We start from the raw sequence: 20,168 nt of genomic DNA on the forward strand, positions 1-20,168 counted from the left end.
TGGTTAGGTTTTATGGTTCATTCACTTTATGTTCTCCCCTCCACTTATTCTCAGGTGTTTGTTAGCGAATTGAGAAAAAATGTTTTTACCTGTTGGCATGCTGTTGTATATAAATGGAAGACCTTCAATTATGGCGATCTAGGCTACCAGGCTTGTGGGAGACTGAGCTGTTACTGTTTCTGAAGTTTTATTTTGCTTCAGATATTGTATTTATAGGCAATTTTCCAACTTTTGTCATAATGAATCTTCCTAAATTAAGACCTTTGGATTGCATGCCTCATTCTTGGTGGGGCTGGTTCACACATATAGCTCACCACCCGACAACCATAACATCAAGTGATGACATGCATGTGTGATTTATCTTCATGCCTTTCAGTAGAGCTAGTCCACAAAACCCTGGCAAGTAAGCAGTTGTGAGCTATTTGCCTGTGTGAACCAATCTGTTAGGACTGTCAAAACTGGAGGCAGAATATTGCTCGAGTTCTGCCTTGTTAAAAATCTGCTTTGGGGAGACTTGGGTGCTGCCTGTTCACATAACACTGTGTAACTGTAGCTGCTGCCGGCTGGACTAAGCCCAGCGTTCATTTCAGCTCCAGTTTTGTATGCTGAACTGGTCAGTGCTCGAGTTGGACCTGCTTTTTAAGTGTATGATGAGCCTCCTGGTTGTGTAAATTGGCCGTGATGCATATGCTACAAGAGCAGGCATCTCCAAACTTCGGCCCTCCAGATGTTTTGGACTACAATTCCCATCTCCCCCAACCACTGGTCCTGTTAGCTAGGAATCATGGGAGTTGTAGGCCAAAACATCTGGAGGGCCGCAGTTTGGGGATGCCTGTACAAGAGGGTATTGAACAACTTTGTTCCAAGTCACATGTGTTTGTCCTTCTCTGTAGTAATGATGGGAATACTCCCCCCCCCTGCTTCGTAGCAAAGTGTAGTCTATCTTACATGGATGGTGTTTGCTTTTGTTCAGTCTGGGTAAGGGAACTGGTCCTTGTTTGGTCAGCACAACTTTTCTAAATGAGGAGCACAAGGGTTTCCCAGAAGCTTATTAGAGGCTATTCCCAATGAATTGAAATTCATGAATTCATGAATTCCCAAAATTTGAAAATGGTGCATAAGCCTCTCTAAAAGACAACCCCACCCGACCCTTTCACTAGTCTCTTCTTACAATGTGATGGTTGCATTCTCTGTGCAGTTGAAGCTGTGGTGAGGCCAGCAAAAGGTTTGGCCAGCAGTTCTTGTAAACCATGAGCTCTAAGACACTCCCAAACTCTTGCAGTGCACAGGGGGGATTCCTTGGCAGGTAAGGCCAAGGATTCCCTGAAGGTAGAAAGTTGGAAAACGAACAACTTTTATATATAGCAGATTGCACAAAACAAAACCGAAAAGATTCTTGTCTATGCATGCAACTTCATGGTATGAACAACAGTATTTTGTGTAACCACATTGTATTTGTTTGACACTTATTTTCCCATGCTTAAAGATTTTCGTTTGTTTGTTTTACATTTCCCAGTCTTTTGATACTTACGTGTACACATCCATATGATACATTTTTTATCAGTGGAAAAGCTGAGGCAAAGGCAGTTGTCTGTTTAATTAATTCATATAATTTAAATGAGAGGAGCAATACTTTGTAATTTTAATGTTTATGTTTAGCCCTAGAGTAAAATTGCGTTATAAAGCCTGGTTAACTCTCATTCTTTTGTAGTCTAATTAACAAGATCAAACCTGGCATCATTAGAAAGATTAATCGTCTGTCAACGCCAATAGCTGGGCTGGTAAGTAGTAAAGTATATTTTTGCACTGTCAGTTTTGCTTTCTGGATTCTCTTTATTCAAATTAGCAAATTGGATTTTTAGAGGTGATATTAATATAAGGTTTAGGTGCAGTACTGACCGTTGTGCGCCCTCCTATCAGCCCCAGTATGGCAGGAGGTCAGGGATGATGGGAATTGTAGTCCAACAACATCTGGCTCCCCCCTTGTTGTTTTCATGTTACAGTATAGACTTACTAGATGTTCACAACCTGTTCTTAATGTATTGTTATTGGTAAAGCTATGGCAAGCCTAGTAATGTACAGCAATATTTTCCTTGAATTGGGTTTCATCTCATTCTTCATACCAACACAATTACTAAGCATGACTAATATTGCCTTTCTTTTCTCTCTCTTTACTACCTGCCTCCATATGCAACATCTGGGTCAAGTTTTAAAGTAACTTATCCAGTGTTTTGTGCAATGTAGTCTTGCTTCTACCACGATCCCCTATTTTTCCTCCAATGATGGTGTTCAGTTAAATTTAACAAACTCTCCTGCTGTTGCTAAGCAAATAAATTATATTTTGAAACAGCAGATCAGTTTGTTTCATTGCACCATTTGAAACAGAAAATGTATTTATAATAGGGATAAGCAACTGCAAATCTAGGGGCTCTTAACACTTCCTATGTTGGGCACATTAGCTATTTTACCCCTGGGGGATACAGGTAAATATTATCTTTTTACACCACATTCCCTTGCCCAGTGAGTCAACATTTAACCCTTCCATAGCAGGAAAAGTGATACTGAACCAAAATAGACCTTTTATGGCGGATTGCCACTGAAGAAAGGGTAAAATTGCTCCTCATCCAGTCTGTGTAGCTGTTGTCCAAATGCTCATTCCCTATGACTGCTGCTTACAGAAGAAAAGCATGTTGGGGCAGATCCATCTTGGATGTCTATGCAGCATCTAGCGTGGTCCTCAGACAATGAGGAGAACTAGAGAGCAACTTTATTGCTGATCGCATAAGTGCAGTACGGGGGGGAATCAGAAGACTTGGTATCTTAGGATGAGCATCCTTGTTGTATACTAAGAGGGGCAGTACCAAGACACAGCTCTTCACCTACTGGAAGATGTTTGGGAGACGGAAGCTACTGATAGCCAGCCTTTTTAGTTGTGTTAAAAATATATCACCAGTTAAAACGTGAGTTGCTGACCAAAATGTTTATAGGTAATGAATTATTTTTAAAACAAAACTAACAAAGAAGAGGTGAGTTCCCTCAGATAAAGTAGTATTTTAATGCACTGGGCATGGTAGGTAGGATTATTTTTAGAACAGAACCCATAGCATTCTTCATGGTACTGTTCGTCACTAAGCACATTTGAACGTTATTTCTCTTGAAAATGTTTGGGGAGCGATTAGCATAGTTGAACGTTTTGAATTGGGCATTGTGTACTGCAGGAAGGGCAACATTCCAATTAGCAAATTCCATCTGTGTGATGCTCTTTACATAAAAAAGCATGCCGTGAAAGCTGGGCTTCTTAAGCTGCAAATAAGATGCAAATGGACTTGTGAAGCAAGCATTTCCACAGGAAAACTAAGAGTGTGTTGCTGGGGTGGGCGAGGGGGCTAAACTAAAAGACATGCATATCTAGGGCATAGCTGCCAAGTTTTCCCCTTTCTCGCGAGGAAGCCTATTCAGCATAATGGAATTTCCCTTAAAAAAAGGGAGAACTTGGCAGCTATGATCTAGGGCAAAGTAAAAGCCCCTCACAGGTGAAGGAAGTAGTCCTTGCCATTAAAAACAACAACAAAATAACACATAAGGGCATGGAACCAAACTTCTGCAGCAAAACATACGTTGTGATTGTGTTAAGTACACAAGTACACCCAGTTCCATTGTATAGAATTGACAGGCAGAAGAAAAATGTAAGCATATGAGGGCAATGCAAGAGCCACATTTCTTTGGGGCAAACTTTCAAGGGCCCCATGAGCAAGCAAAAATGGACAGAGCAATGAATTACCTCTGTATCACTGTGTGTCTAGTTTCTGCACACATCTCTGTATCCTCCATCCCAACAAGAGGCATTATCAAAATTCAAAGACACAATCCAACCAGCTGAAAGGTGGGTGGGTGGGTTGCCAGTGAGGGAAGTATTATGGGCTGGGTGCATGTGATGGGGAAATGTCCTGAAAATCAAATGGAGAGTCCCTGAGTATTTGGCTCCTGCAACTGAGATGTCTCCCCCACCCCCTGCTGTACATATTTTCTTTTCTCTATATGTGCTGAAGCTTGTATCTCTGAGTGAATTGTTGGTGCAATATATGTTCCGTGCAGCCCACAAACAAGTTTATAAATGGCAGCAAGATCCTTTACAACAGGAAAGGTTTTCTGTCCCCGTGCTAGACAGTTGAAAACATTACATGAACTTTCCTCTGTAGTGCTATTGTGCACACTTGTTGAATGTGGGTGTGTCCTGAGCAGTTGAGGATAGTGTTCGCAGTGGAAGCACAAACAAGTCAACAAATGGTATTTGTGGATGATTAAACACAGCAGCGGAGCTAAGGCGTTCAAAGGTCATTGATGCCATAAAGGGTAAGCATACTTTTGCCTGCCCTGTTAAGAGATCGTTCTGTATTGTGTTTCCTGCTTACCGCTGGCATTACAGCTGGAACCACAGCAGGTCTGAACCACAAACCAGTTAAGCCAGAGCAAATAGTTTCTAGTGGGTGTAGCATTTTTGAGCATCAGGGCCCTGTGATATTTTCAAGCTGAATTCTTAGTAAATGTACTCCTGGCTTCAGTGTAGGAGGCAATGCATTGGCAACCCTGGCAATGGGCGGGTGAGGAATGTGCAACATTTGCCCTGTCCTTTACACTTCCTGGGCAGCTGTCTAGATTCAGGCAACTTTTAGCCTGTATTTCTTCTCCAACTCTGGTTTGACAAGTAAGTGTTTGTGTGATGTGCCACCACTGCTGTTTGTCAACGTTCCCCTCTGTTAACAAAACCACCAAGTGTCAACAGAAGCACATACTCCAGAAGACTGTGCCTTCTACAGAGTGATGTGTGTTTCTGAAGTTTCTAGCGATAAAAGTAAGTATCCACAGTAGCAGCCTGTTCATAGGAAGCAAATGCAGGAAAGGTTTAATGGACTGAGAGAAACCTCCAAGCTTCAAATGCATCTCTGCACCTGTTATGTTTTCAGATAATGTGATACCTTGAGAGTTAAACTGCTCTACTTCTCTTCACATTGTATATATTCAGGCATTCTTAGTTGCCACTATCTTCCTAAAGTTGCCTTCTCCTAATGCCATATTCTGGCATTCTTAGGTCATATTAAAAACTTTTGTTATTACAAAACTAAGGCCCGCTAAAGTACCGATCTCAGCCCATCCCTTATTCTAAAACACTTTAATCAGTACCCTTATGTGAGACTTTCTTGGGCTCTTTCTGCTTGTATCCCAAGAGGAAGTAGGAGGTTATAGAGGAGGGAAAGGAAACCAGACTGTGTCTACAGTAGTAGAAATGTGATTTGACTTACAGTTTGTGCATGTGCAAGAGAAAGAGGGGGAGATTTTGAGTTTATAAATTATACCCTTGCAATATCTCTGCTGGCTTTAGATGCAACAGATTAGGGGAAGCTGGCTGCAAAAGAAGGTGGAAAATGTGGGAGGAGAGTTGCAGTTTTGTTGCACACTCCACACGTGAGCTCCCCTGGCCTCCCCTTTGCTCGGGTAAAAAATTATGTGCACTGCTAAACTTGCTACCACACAGTGGTCTAGTTAGGCCTTCTCTATCAAAGTTGCCTCAATCTTTAGTGCAGCCTGGAGAAAAGCAAATTTGGTCCTTCTCCATTTTACATAGATGGAATTTCACAGTCAGCCGAGATTAGTGTCTGGGAATTCTGGGCTTCCCACTCATGTGACCAGCCGCCTGCTTCTCTCCATGCGCCATAAAGATAATTAGTAATTCTAATGCATGTGTGATGAATACTTAGTCACAAAGGCTTTTTGCCCTCTGAATGCAAAAATCAAAGCCAACTATTTGTTGTGTTGTTTCTAATAAATGGGCTGTAAGTACCAATGTGCAGCTCTGACTACATGCACCTCCAAGCATGGAACTGAATTACAGTGGTACCTTGTCTAGCATCTGCCTCGTCGAGCACCCATTCCATTGAACCTCCGTGGAAAACTCGGAAGTACCGAAACAGGTTATTTCTGGGTTCGCCGCATGCACAGAAGCGCAAACCTCTCTGCGAGCATGCGCAGACGCGGCGCTTTGTCCAGCGACCAGGGCTCAGGAACAGATCCCAGTCGCAAAACAAAGTACCACTGTAATTGTAGAATGCGTAAGCTTTTACGGCCCAACATGATAAATTTCCTATGTATAAAAAAGCTCGTTTTATAACTCTGTAGATCTTGAGATTCTAGTCTGGAAGTATCCCTCACAATTTTGATTATTTATGATCTATAGGAGTTGAAGGGAGGTAAAAATACACACATACACACATAGTGCCCTTCAGCTCTCTATATTGGACAAACAGGCCAAACCCTACGCCAAAGGATAAATGGACATAAATCTGACATCAGGAACCAGAAGACAGAAAAACCAGTAGGAGAACACTTCAATCTCCCAGGACATTCTATACAAGATCTCAAAGTAGCTGTCTTACTACAAAAGAATTTCAGAAATAGACTGGAAAGAGAAGTTGCTGAATTGCAACTTATCACCAAGCTCAAAACCATGGAGGGACCTGGTTTGAACAGAGATATCGGGTTCTTATCTCATTATACATGATAAGCGATCTTCAGCCATCTCAACCCTTGCTTTTTCATGCAAAACCATTTGCAGTCGTTTGCGGTCATCAACAGCTATCAGTCAGTCAATCACCCATTTCCACCACCCTTCTGAGTGATCCCCCCTCCCCATCCCCACCCCTCCCCACCCCTTCTCTACATAAGTGCCTGGAAACTTCCATTTCACTGTATCTGAAGAAGTGTGCATGCACACGAAAGCTCATACCAAAATAAAAACTTAGTTGGTCTTTAAGGTGCTACTGAAGGAATTTTTTTATTTTACTTCGATCCAGACCAACACGGCTACCTACCTGTAACACATACACACACACACACACACACACACACACACACACACACACACACACAATACAAAAGTGGCAGTAGTTCAGGTAATTCCAAATCATGAGAAATTTTGATTTATTTCCTTAGACTTGACATTTATTATGTGTTCCAATGTTTGAAAATGATCGCTATGTTTTAGTCCACATCTGCTGTAAAATTTGGCGCATGGCCATTGTGAAAAGTTGAGTTATGCTGCCACGGAAGTAATAGTTAATGTTCAAAACATTTAAGCTGCCCTAATACCTGTTTTCTGCAGGTGGATTTTTCTGGTCCAGAAAATGCTCCTTGGAACTTTGTTTCTAATACCCTTTCTGAGACTTGCCTCTAGACTGAACATACTTTTTTCTAATGAAGTTTTTTTTAAAAAAAATATTTTAAGCAGCAATTTCAAAAAGGAAACACTGTTAAGACATAGTCTTCCCCTGCATTTTCTTTTAACCACTGAAAGTTTTTGGTGCACAAGGTGTGCTTTTAAAGGCCAGCCCTCACTCTCAGCCTGAACTTCCTCACAGAGCTGTTATGAGGATAACATGAGAAGGAGGTCTGTATTTACACCACCATGAGCTCTTGCAGAAAAAGTGGGGTGTTAGTAGCCACTGCTGCTACTATGCACTTCCTTGTTGCATCTGTATGTGTCCTGGTTGTAATCTTACTATAGCACTGCACCAGTGCCCCCTTTTTTATAATTAGGGCAATTGCTTCACTTTCTGATCCCAGCCAACTGGGACCATGCCAGTATGAAGCCAATCATGTGTAGCTGTATATACGAAAGTCACTGAAAGCAAACACGGCTCTTGAAGGGGGAGAGGAATGAATATTGGCCTGTTGCCAACAAAGCAACTGGTCAGAAACATTTGTCTTCGCGTGGTGTGCTGGCAGGAAACTGCTCACCAGAACAGCATAGAAAGGCAAGAATACCAATCTGATTATAACCTCCCCTGTAAAAAGAGCAAAAAGTGGGCAGGGTCCTTGGGGGGCAGGCACTGATTTATGTGAAATCTACACACACCACTTTTGGCTCATCGGTAATAAGGACAGGTAGGGAAAGTATAGACTGGGGTGGGGTGGGGAATGTTAACTCGTGCATATAAGCATTATTTTAACAGCAAATTAATAGGAACTGTACACTTGATTGAAGATAATGATATACCAGTGTAACAACTTGGAAAGGCATAAACTAGTTTTTGTACTGTTGAGTATGGACAAAAACACTTTGGAGATCTTGCAGGAAAGTAAATTGCAAAAAGAGTTGTGATAAGAAGTTGGGAGAGTTTCTGTTTCTAGAACTGCGTTTTATGAAATTAGTAATGGCACCCTTGTTTGCACATCACATTGAAACATAGTTAGAAACAAACCTTGGTTTAACTTGAGTGAGTAGCATAGCTGCCAAGTTATCCCTTTTTTACAGGGATTTTCCCTTATGCTGAATAGGCTTCCTCGCGAGAAAAGGGAAAACTTGGCAGCTATGGTGAGTAGCATGATAGGCAGAACTTATTACTATGTGCCTTTTCCCACTCCAGTTCCCACATCATTGGGGAAACAAGCCAGTGTTGGAAGCCGGTGTAGTTTACTCTCTCCCCTTCCCCCTGCAGTCATTTGTGGCAGTAGAAAAAGGAACAAGCCCCTCCCCTCCTCCCCATGCACACACTGCTTCTGCCTTGGGTGGTGTACGCTGGCAGCGTTTTTGAACTGGTGGTTTTGCCTCAAAGGAATCCCCCCCCCCTTTCTCAGCCTCCATAGGATTGCTCTGTAAATATTCCAGTGCAAATACTTTTGGCCATTGGAATCTGAGATCAGCTTTGAGATCTTATGCAGTACGTAAAATTAACCTGGTGCACTGTAGTTTTGATTACTTAATTAATATGTCAAACATGGTAAATCAGATTCCCAATTACTTTATGGCGTCATAACATTTACCAATTCATTTACCCCCAGAACATATCCACATATCCATAGGGAGAAGACTGTCAGTGCCATTTTTAAGTAAAAACTGCTGTTATAAACTGTCTGTACAAGGGGAGAGGGGCAATAGTCTGATTTCCCTTCTAGATTGAACATGGTGTTACAAACAGCACAGTTGGGGTGGCTGCCCATATTCTAGTCCAGCTGATCTCTATCAAAGGCTTCAACATGAAATCTTACAGATTGTTAGAGTCCCCAGATTCAGGTTGAGCTGAAAACAGGTTGTCTGCTGAAAACAAAACAGAATAATAATCATCATCATCAATTGAAGATCGGATTTTTACAGTTCACATGTAACACTAAAAGATGCTTTAGTTCCTCATTCCTCTTGTACAGCTAGGAGCAGGGACATTGGTAGAGTTAATCTTCCTTTCCATGAAACCTGCCTTCTTATACAAAAACAAAACATTGTGTTGTAAAATTAATTCTGGCCAGTTACTTAACAAGCCAACTTCAAATCATGTGATTTGAAGTTAGCTTGTTAAACTAACCAGATTTAAACACACACACACACACACACACACACACACACACACACACACCACCTGGAGAACCTGGTTTAACTGTAGGGCTAATCTGGGTATCCTTAAACTCTGCCAAAGGCATCCTTGTAACAATAAAGGAGAGGGGAGGCAGCTCTTTCCTGCTTTTCTTTGCAATGTTAAACCATGGTTTAGCATCATGTGTGAATGCAGCTGTTTAAGCACCCATTTTTGCTTTATCTTTATCAATGTCCAGTCTTAACATAAATATTTCTGGACCCTTCTGATTTGGTATTGAAGCTCATGTTTAAGTTCTTAGAATGATCTCCTTCACTCAGCCAAGAGTAGAAAAAGATGTGTGTGTTCTGTTATGTGGCTGAAATGTTTTAAAAGGAAGGGACGGCAAAATTCTGGGGCAGTGGGGGAATCCTACGTAACTGTGGAGTTCATAACTAAGACAACTTGGAGGCACATGACTTTGATTTTTTTAATGAAAAGTTGAGAATGTTAATGTACATATAAACTATGGTTTTTAGAACTTGTCTTAGAAGGTGGAGTGGTCTTTGCTATTTCACATTCACTGGTAAATACAGACTCTGCTACTAAATATTTGAATTGGCATATTCGCTTCTAATACGATGGGTATAGTAATACAATGTTCTTACAATGTCATCATTCATTAGATTCTACTTATGTAGCTCTTGGTATGCCCAATCCCTTATGTTCCCTTGTTGTTTAAGTTTTGTGAGGTATTAAAGGAATTAAACAAAAATCTTTCTAATGCAACTTAAGGTGGTCAAAATAAACACTGAAAGTCATTGAGTAAGGGTGTGTGTATATCTATCAGCAACCTTTGGGCTCAGACTCTAATTAATTCATACTCATTAAGTCTAATTCTGGTTTTGCTTGCATAACACTGGTTGGAATAGTACATAAACCGGAGTGGCAGGCATGTAAATAATGGTAGAAAACAGTCCAAAATATGTGTTGGCAAGTTGAATCTTCCTATGGCCCGGAGAAACTCCTGTAGTTTTTGCATCATAAACTAAGTGTTCTAATTTAGTTTAGGTTTCCTCTTCAAACCTAACCTCCCACCCCGCCTCTGTGGTTGAATGTTAAAGATGTGTCATAACTTGTATTTCTGATACTACGTAAAAGCTGTTTGTCCCAGCCGAATAATGTGATGTTGGCACTTTGGGGTGTGCATGTTGGAATTTATATTTGTTACATAAGGAGAACACATGACTCCCCTCATAAGTATTTGTTTAAACAATAAAGAAAGCAAATATACTGAAGAGCTGGGAGGGTTCTCCCCAGATAGAATTAACAGGAAGCCAAGGGTTTTAAACTTTGTTCCCTACATAATAGGTCTACACTCTCTCTTGAGGATTTAAGTTGGTTTTAATGTAACCAGTGTATACTTGGATAGAATCAAAACAAGTTGTCCCATAATTTGACGGATGACTTTTCTCTTAAAATCACATGGAGCCTATCATGGGTAAATCTGGCTGCTAGAATAATCCTCCTTCATCCGCTTGTGCCCTTCTTTTCTGGACTCTGCAATTCAATAATTGGAGTGGGTGGAGAAATACAGCTTTTGGCAGTCATGTATGCAATTATACAAGCACACAAGAGTGAAATTGTAGGTCTTGGTAAATAATAATTCTGTGTGAGAACAGTGTGTTGGGGAATCAGCATTAACAATGTAGCAATATCATGGAGGGATATCTCGGAATACAGTATTGTGGGGAATAGGTGGCAACAGTAACTCTGTGTGCGCAGAATCCTAGAGTTGGAAGGGACTCTGAGGGTCCTCTAGGGCCAACCCCCCTGCAATGCAGGAATCTCAACTAGATCATACATGAGATGGCCATCCAACCTCTGCTTAAAAACCTCCAAGGAAGGAGTGTCCGCCACCTCTTGTGGAAGTGTATTCTACTGTCGAACATCTCTTACTGTCAGAAAGTTCTCCCTGTTGTTTAGTCAGAATCTCCTTTCTTGTAACTTGAATCCATCGGTTTGGGTCCTAGCCTCTGGAGCAGATGAAAACAAGCCTGAAGAGGGCTATAGTATATCCTCTTAGTCTCCTCTTTACCAACAGGATTTTCTGGGCTGAGTAGACTGCATGCCGATTAGCCCCTTCACCCAATTTACGGAAGAGAGCACAATTTAGCATAGGTTTTGTGTTATAGGCAAATATGTGTTGTCTTTCATAGGACCCCAAAGATAAACCTCTCACAAGTAATAAGAATGTGAACAGGTGAGGCTTTTCTCAGTTACAGTTCCATACTTACAAAATGCTTTAACCCATTCTATTTCTGCCTACCACGTGTCTATTAAAGCTAGAAGAGCACTGTTCTCCCCAAGTGCCAATGCTAAATAATGCAAAGAACTCAAGTTTCATGAGTTGCAATCACCCATTCCCACCACCCTTCTGAGTAATACCCCTCCCCACCCTCTCACTATATATAAGGGTCTGGTGACTTCTATTTCAGTGTAGCTGAAGAAGTGTGCATGCACACGAAAGCTCATACCAATGACAAACTTAGTTGGTCTCTAAAGTGCTACTGGAAGGATTTTTTAAATTTTGTTTAAACCAGGTAGGTTACACTAAGTCAGGAGTAGAGAGCCTTTTGGGCTCCACATGCCAGATCCTTATAAGATCCTAGCCTTGTAGGCCAAACTTGAGATGTGGGCAGGGCCACCCAACTGGCGTCACAGTGATTGAGTGCTTTGAGGTTTTGTGTGGTGCTCTAAAGTGACGTCCTCATGCAGCTGATCCAGCTGGCTTGGCTCTACTGCCCATCAGCTGACTTCCGTTTCAGTGTATCTGAAGAAGTCACAGTGATGGGCGTTAATGCTGAAGTCTACTTTCTGCAGGCACTGGCTGCACAAGTGAGTTCCTGCAGGGAACTTTCTAGCACATCCAGTTTAGCTGATGGGTGATAAGCCAAGGCCATACTTTTCAGGCTCCTGATTGTATACTGGCAGCTGCGTCTCCCCCTGCCCCACACATGATGTATGTCATCAAGTTTGAGGCAGGCGGGCATGGCTTGTGGAAAACAGCCAGAGATTCTGCACCCTTACTGTACAGTATGTCTTTCATCAATTTGATCTTAGGCTGGCTGTACCACATTCAGTGGAAGATCAGGCACAGTATTTCACATCGTGGTTGGGGCTGAGCAGGTGCGGCGGGAGATCAAAAGGCATTTAACATTTATAGCAAGATTCAGATGCCCATACTTGGGTAAATTCAAGAGTAAACTGTTAAAAAGTAAGCAGTATAATTGAAAAGCATTGTTGTGGTTATTCACCTTCCTCCTGATAACAACAACGGTGTTATCTGCACAGGTCAGACAACTGCTCATTCCCCCACTTCTTTTTGGTTAACAAAAGGGACTTGAGTCTTTGACATGAATACCCCTTTTTGTGTTTATATGATCAGGAACAACCCACTGCAAGAATGCATCCATTCTCTCCCCCCCCGGTCCCCCCCCCCATGGTAGGAAAGAAGTTGACTTCCGGTTTGTCGCCCGATCTGGCCGGCGGGGTTTGTCTCGAGCTCCGAGACAGCCCGGCTTCGCTGAGGGGGGGGGAAGGCTGCGAAAGCGCCGCAGCGCCCCAAAAGAGTTCCAGATCGAGAGTTCTGGAAACAAAGCTCCAGCGGTGCCCCATTTTTCAGCGACTCCCCGATCCTCTGGTGAGCTCTAATAAGAGTCCCGGAGAGAAAGGGTTGCAGTCGCGGGGGCCATTTTGGAGAACAGCGTTACCTCAGCGAAGTGAAGCTTCGAGTCCGGTGGTGGTGAGCGGCAGATTCTTCTAAATTTTTGATTTGGAAAAACCCGTGAGTAAAGTTTGAATATATAATATTGGACTGTAATTCGGTAACGGGAGCAAGGGGAAAAGAACGGAAGTCACCTTCTCCCACTGATTGATGCAAGAAGCAGTGCAATTGAAATGATGACCAGTCTCAGCGAAAAGCAGCTTATTATATGAACTCCTCCAGAGACTAAATGCAAAGAATTACCTCCGGTGGCAGGGTGAAGGAGAGAGACTTATTTTAAAGTTGATATTCCCTGCACCTTAGGAAAGGGAGAGCTTCTCCCTGCCCTGAAATCGGCAGCCCGGAGAGGACGGTAAGCTGACTGTGAAGATGGATGTCAATAAGGATTTGATACTTAAAAACCTTTTGATTGAATGTTTGAAACAATTTTAAAGTTGAAGTTAGATACTACGGACAATATACAGTTTCCAGTTCGGATTTGCAATAATATATCTCTTTTGTAAACACCCCCTGGCTCTCAAGCCTCGCGCCATTCTCAGCAAGCTGGAACAATGGCAACAAAAGACTGCACATCTGCGTTCAAGGACAGAGTGATAAAACTCTTATGGGAATTTAGAATAGAAACGTACAAGACTCAGCAACAATTGTTGGAAATAAATCAAGATCTACAGGAGCTCAGAGAACGGGACTTACCAGAGGAAAAGGAGGAAGATATGCAAAAAGAGGACTTGGTTAAAGAAGGAACACAAGAATTACAGGAAAAGGTTTCAACCGAAAAAAAGGCACAAGGCGACGAGTGGTGGTATGAACTGAGCGATGGGAAAAAGGAAAACTTAAAGAACAAAGATGGATCACAGGAGTCAATAATGCAAGAGCTACAGGAGAGACAGAACACCCATGAGAAAAATGGCCAGCAAAGAAGAAAAGAAGACTGGGGATGGGGAGACAGAGGGGGTTGGTTTTTGAAACAGGTTAAAAAGGGGGTGGGTTGAAGGAAGATTGAATATCAATTTTTGAGGACAGATAAAAAGGATTGACAACTGGACTGACGACTTTGGAACTTACTGGACTGGAAGGGAAAGGCCGTGATCGGGGCGGGGAGGGGGAAAATTATGATTTTTAATCTGTGCAAATAAGAATTATAAAGAGAAGCTTTGGAGGATAAAAATAGGCAGGTCAAAAATAAAAGTAATGAGCAGATTTGTTTATGAAAAAGATTTAGAAAGATCAAGCTAGTTTGATTAAAGAGGATTTAAAAAGTGGGACAGTTTTTTATAATATAAGGTTAATTTTTTCTTGTAGAAATAGAATGGGAATAAGAATAAGAATACTGTTAAATTAGAATTGAAAATGGAAATCGGGATAGGGGGGAGGTTGGGGAAGTCATTTTTCTTTCATTTTTCCTTTTTTTTTTCTTCTTTTTTTTTTTTTTTGCTTTTTCAGTTTGGAAATTGGCTGGATGGATGCTCTCCTCTTCGTTCCCTCTCTTGGAGTCTTCTGGTGGCAGGGGGGGATTCTGGGGGGGAGGGAGGGGTGGGGGAGAAACCCAGCCATAAAAGGAAACACTGCCGGCTGCCTGCCTTTCGGGGGCCCCTCTGGTGGGAGAAGAGGACCCTGGGAGGGTGGGTGGAAGCCAGTGGTAAACATGTAATGTTGTATCTTTTGTTTTTGTTTTTGTTTTGTATAAAATCAATAAAATATAATTTAAAAAAAAAGGAAAGAAGTTAATCACATGCTGCATCTGCAGCTGCATTTCCCAAAGAAAGAAAGAAAAAGAGGGAGGAGGGAGGGGAAAGTCCCAATATGCCAAGACACTTGATCACAACATTGGCTTGCACTGTAGGGTTGTCATATACATTTAGGGCCCCACCCTGGGCCTGCAAAACATTTTTAGTATAGCAACACTGAGCTACTTTGCACGAATGATGTAACCCATGATTTATCCACCACAGCCATTCCCCCCCCCCGAAAAAAGTATAGTATTATAATGATGGGTTTTATTTGATTTTATAAGTTCAAAGCAGAGTAATTTTGGGGGCGGGGGGGGGCATGAAATTAAGCCTGTGTTAGAGCAGGAGGTCTTGTCTTTGGTGCTGCCTTTTGCTTTCAGGTGGCTGTGCTATTGCCAGGCCGTAGCTACACATTGTTCAGTTATTTCTCTGGACAATATTCACCTCTATACCAAGGGAAATGGGGGTGGTAGGAATGGCTACAGCTTCAGAATGAAGCCCCTTTCCATTCCTTGGAGAAACAGATTCCTGGATTATTTAAAGTTATCTGTAGCATTCATCACTCACAGCTCTGACATTGCTCATTGGCCAAAATAAGTTTGTTTTATGAGGGTTAAAAACCCATGAAGTCAAGTTGTGGTTCCCTTACCAGTACTGGGCCCAGTGCAGCTGCACCCCAGTCAGTAACTGTAGTACAATGTTCTAGCAGATTATAGAATAGATTGGTGCAAAGAAAAATAATCCACAGTTGTTGATCAAGACACTCAGTTAACTTCCCAGCTGCCACTTAGTAATCGGGCAAATGATGCAAATATAGTATCTGAAGAATACACTGCTCCAATGAGGCGAAACGAATGTGAAATCAAATATCTAGTGCTGCTAAGTAAAATCCTGAGTATCTAGTATTATTTGTGGTAAATATTTAAACCCTGAGTTATTAACACCGAAGGGTCTAGCCCAGAGGTTGCCAACTCAGAGCCCCAGATTTTGAACTATTTTTTAAAGCCAGTCTGTAGCCCTCCTAGAAAGAAAGCTATGAAGCAAAATATGCAGGTATCTTCTGAGTGATTTCTGTGAAGTGAGCAAGCCTGGCTGCTTCTGCTTGTCAGGTGTGGGTTTTGTTTTGTTTTTTAAACCTAGTGAGGGAAATCAGAGCTGCAAATGGTGAGACGTTTGGACACCAAGCCTATAGGAATCCCTGTGGCCCCCAAGAGCTGCTGTTTTCACATCCCTTCTAGTGCACTTTTCCTGCACCTGTCTCATTTCCTTGGCAGAAATTCAACAGGTTAAGCCTTTTCTCATATGAAGATAAAATCATGGGAAAGCTTCACTGAGAATGTACTTTTTCTAATTTTGTGTTATGCCATGCCACCCACGGCAGATGTTTTGTGACTGGTGCCCCCAGCGCTGCCTCAAAATCCAAAAAGATTTGCGACTCTTGATGTTGCCCCTTTTGATCCTACACAGCAATTCCATTTTTATCCAGGGTGATGGTGGATGAAGCAACAGTATGTGCCGTGTTTTGTAGGAAGGGTTGACACTGTTGGTATATTTCACTGGAAGTTCTCCCTTCCTGTTTCTTTCAGATATCTCTTTCTTCCCCTTACGCTATTCTTGAAGCTCCTAGCCAAAGAGCTGGCACGTTAAAAGCTTTGGATTGTTTAGGTCACAATCATAGACATGTATATTTGCACTCGTGTTTCCTTTCCTGGGTGCTATTTTTACTAGGTATCTTTTGGAATGTTATGAGCAGAAATTATTTGGCCACTTTGGACGGCGGGGTTTAACACGGACCAGCCAGCCACTGTCCTAAGTACACATGTAATTTAAACAAAAAAAGTGAGGACGTGAACTGAAAAGTCTCCCTGTAGTCTTCGGGTGCATGACTCAAGCAGCTGGCCCAGAGCAGGTGTAGTTAAGTCAGTGCTAAACCACACCTATGTTTTCCAGCTTACCCAATGAAAACCACACATTTCTGCTGTGTCTTTTTGCTCTTGCCTTTCATTTGCTTTTTCTCGTATTAGCTTGCTCGGTAACCAAAGCCAGATTCCAGGTGCATTATTCTATGATCAATCTGTAATCATAGAAACAGAGTCCCTCCCCTTAATTCCTCCGTTGCCAACCATTTCTGGGTGGGTGAATGTCAGTAGCTGTAGTTATTTTTAAATGTGAGAGGTGAGGCTTGTCATGCAAAGCTAAAAAGAGGGCGTTTGTTTGCAGAGCTGACATCAAAGTGTAGATTGCTGCTTACTGGCTGAGCATTTTTGCTTTTTGTACCTGGTAATCTTTAACGTGGTCTGTCAGTCACAGAGATCATTGCTTAACCAGAGGATTCATATGAAATATTGCTAGCATTTATGATCCAGAAGATTGGCATTCTGTTTCTCCACATACTGGACTTTGAAACTTCGGCTAAGCAGCTTGCAATCCTTCCCTTCACATTGCTCAACTAAGCAATTGCTTTCCACTTCTCTTCACAGGATAATATAAATGTGTTTTTGAAAGCTTGTGAAAATCTTGGATTAAAAGAAGCTCAGCTTTTTCATCCTGGTGACCTTCAAGATCTATCTAATCGAGTTACTGTCAAGTAAGTATTCTGTGTTTTTATCAGTTGACTTTTAAGAATATTCAAAGGTGACTTCTGTGGTGCTGCTATCCATGTATACAGTATAGGGATTTTATATAATGTTTCCTTTGTATGTTCAGCGTGGAAGCCATCAGGCTTCTTTAGATGTTCAAGCCTGTGAAAGCTGAGATTTAATTTGCGTCGATTTTTCTGGAGCAACTAACTTGGTACATTTTGTTTTTAAGTATTTGCTGACATTTAAAATGTGCCAAGCTGCTTTACTAATTAATGGCTGCGTTGGTTGAAGATGCAAAGTTGAATGTTCAACAGTTCTTAAATGTGAAAGTAAAAATGGAAGCCTTCACTATAAGCTTGTAATTACCAGAAGGGTACTCTCTCTGTGTGTTTGCTATGCATTCACGTACCCACCTTTGGTCTAGCATTCAGATCTTGAAATCTGCTAACTGGAGAGCTGAACCCAAGGGATATACTGTGTTGCCTGTGGATATTCTGCTAAAATGTTGTGCGATGCATTACTAACAGTAATATTGTGTAGTGCAGAGTTGGGCAGACTGCAGGCTTGTCATATATCTACTTTGCTTGTTTTTACTAAACAACACCCCACCCCCAAGATTTAACAACCAGGTGCAAAGGACATAGATTTAGAATAAAAGAACTGGGTGCTTCTGAGCATATGCGGAGCCTAGGAACTTTTCAGCACCTGAACTGAACTTGTAGTCCTTTCATGAAAAAACTCCACTCTGTTACCCCAAGCTTTCTTCTCTTCAGCTACCTAATTCAAGATGAGGAGGAAGCACTTTTTTTTAAAAAAAAATGACTTTGTTAAACAATTGTTCACAAAAACCCCTGGTGAGCAACTGCAGGTTACCCAGAGATCTACCAGTAGGTCCTGATCTGCTCAGCATAGTTAAAGTGGCTAAGATTATGTGTTGTGAACTTAGAAGTCCTTGGTTCCATTTTTCCTAAGCAGTTCATTGATCAAAGGTTGTGTTAAGCTACGAAATATTGGCCACAGTAACCAATCTGTAATATCAGGGTGATAACAGTGCCCCGCCATAAAAGCTGATGTATGAATTACTGAAAACAATATATTATGAAGCATTTGAGAGTGTTGAGAGTACCATAGAATAATGACAATAATAAAGAATAATTTCATTATTCCTGAGGGCAGTCTTTCTCACTATTAGAATATGTTTGAGAAGTCTTAGTGTGTGCAGTATCAGAGAGAAACTATTCTCATGAAAAGGAAAGGAAAGCTAAGTACAGTGTGTTCAGGCTATGTATAATTGCTATTATTATAGTCTGTTTCACGAGATAATATAAATGTTAGGTCTTGAACAAATTATTCATTGCTTTCTATAATCTTGGAACTGCCAGAGCTTGCTTCACTATACGGCCAGGAGTTTCACCGAAGAGCAGGACAAAGTCCTTAAAACGTTGCCAAGATTTTTGTCGTTAACAAGTGTTACTAAGGTAAATACAGCATACAGGAAGTGTTTCCCGGGCTGTTAACCTGTGAGTGGTTACAGGTTGTGGAGAAGTAGGTAGGGCAGTAATCAACAAGGCAAGAATGTAAGGATTCAGAGAAACCTTTACCCTTGGTCTTTCAGGCCATTTGAGAAGGGCAATATGCGTGTAAATGCAGTTGCCAAGAATGTTAGTTTAAGAATGGTAAACACTGTTGTGAAATCAGCATTACTAAGCCTGCAGCAACCTGAAAACTCTACGAATCAAAAGCAGCACTGCAATTAACCATTTTGTCGATCAGGTGATATGTGTAAGAGGTTATCTCCAGGTGGCCAAGCATTGTGCAGGTTCCTGTTCTGAAGGCTGGCTCTCTCTGCTGTAAAGGCAAAGCAACGATTCTGCGGACAAACTCCCTGACTCCTCTGGAGGAAGTGAATGGGACTGTTCCCTCCACCAACCTTCCTGGGTCTTGATGTGCCCCATTCTGAAAAGCATCCTGGTAGTGGTGGAAGAGGTCACATGCATTGCCCCCAGAATGGTGCTTTAAGAAGAGTTCTGTTCAAACTAGCTGACCTTGCACACTGTGTTCATTCCTCTTTAGCAAAGGGTTTCCCAAACCTCATGAGTTCATTGACCCCTTGATGAGCTTATAAAGTTCTCATCGACACTAACCCAAATGTAAATGAAATTAAGTCAAGAAATATCCTCTATTCCTCACTGGCAGTGGAGATGTACTCTATACATGCCCATGCCCTTTGTTTCTGAGGCTCATAGTTCCCAGTTATTATTATTATTTGAACTGTGTCCTGTAATTACCGCTCACCCATTAAAGTGGTGGGTGGGGTTTGCGACTCGGCGTCGGCTTCCTGAGCCTGGGTGACAGCCCCCTTTTTGCTTTCTGGCCATCGCTCCGCCCCCTCCCCGGCTAGCCAAGCAGCTGCTGGCTGGGGGGGGGGGCGGGGGCGGAGCACGGGCCAGGTAGGGAAGGCTCCAGCTGACCACCTCTCCCTTTCAGTCTGTAGGTCTTTATTCACCCCTGCACAGACCCATTGACTCTAGGTGGTTAATATCAACCACTTTAGGAAGACCTGCTCTAACAGGAGGAGCAGACTAGGAAAAGGCACTTCCTTTTAACTGCTGCAAATGCTGTAGAACTGTCCTTTGTGTTTTCTGTTGTCCCACAACCCAAAGAGAGATGAATAATCTCTCTTTACCTCAGCTGTGATTGTCTGGCTGGCTAATTTGTCTCTTTCCCC

At 42.0% G+C, this 20,168-nt stretch overlaps 1 protein-coding gene across 8 annotated transcripts in view; it reads left to right on the forward strand.

Moving 5' to 3' along the window:
• The window catches only part of LMO7 (LIM domain 7), a 144,048-nt gene that overhangs the window by 47,493 nt on the left and 76,387 nt on the right, over positions 1 to 20,168 (forward strand). For all 8 annotated transcript variants that reach the window (XM_035115708.2, XM_060273330.1, XM_035115705.2 and 5 more), the window contains 2 exons: positions 1,712 to 1,781; positions 17,339 to 17,445. In XM_035115708.2, coding sequence (XP_034971599.2) covers positions 1,712 to 1,781; positions 17,339 to 17,445 — 177 coding nt within the window. The remainder of the gene's footprint in view (positions 1 to 1,711; positions 1,782 to 17,338; positions 17,446 to 20,168) is intronic.

This window comes from Zootoca vivipara, chromosome 4 (assembly GCF_963506605.1).
Source record: "Zootoca vivipara chromosome 4, rZooViv1.1, whole genome shotgun sequence".
NCBI lineage: Eukaryota > Metazoa > Chordata > Lepidosauria > Squamata > Lacertidae > Zootoca > Zootoca vivipara.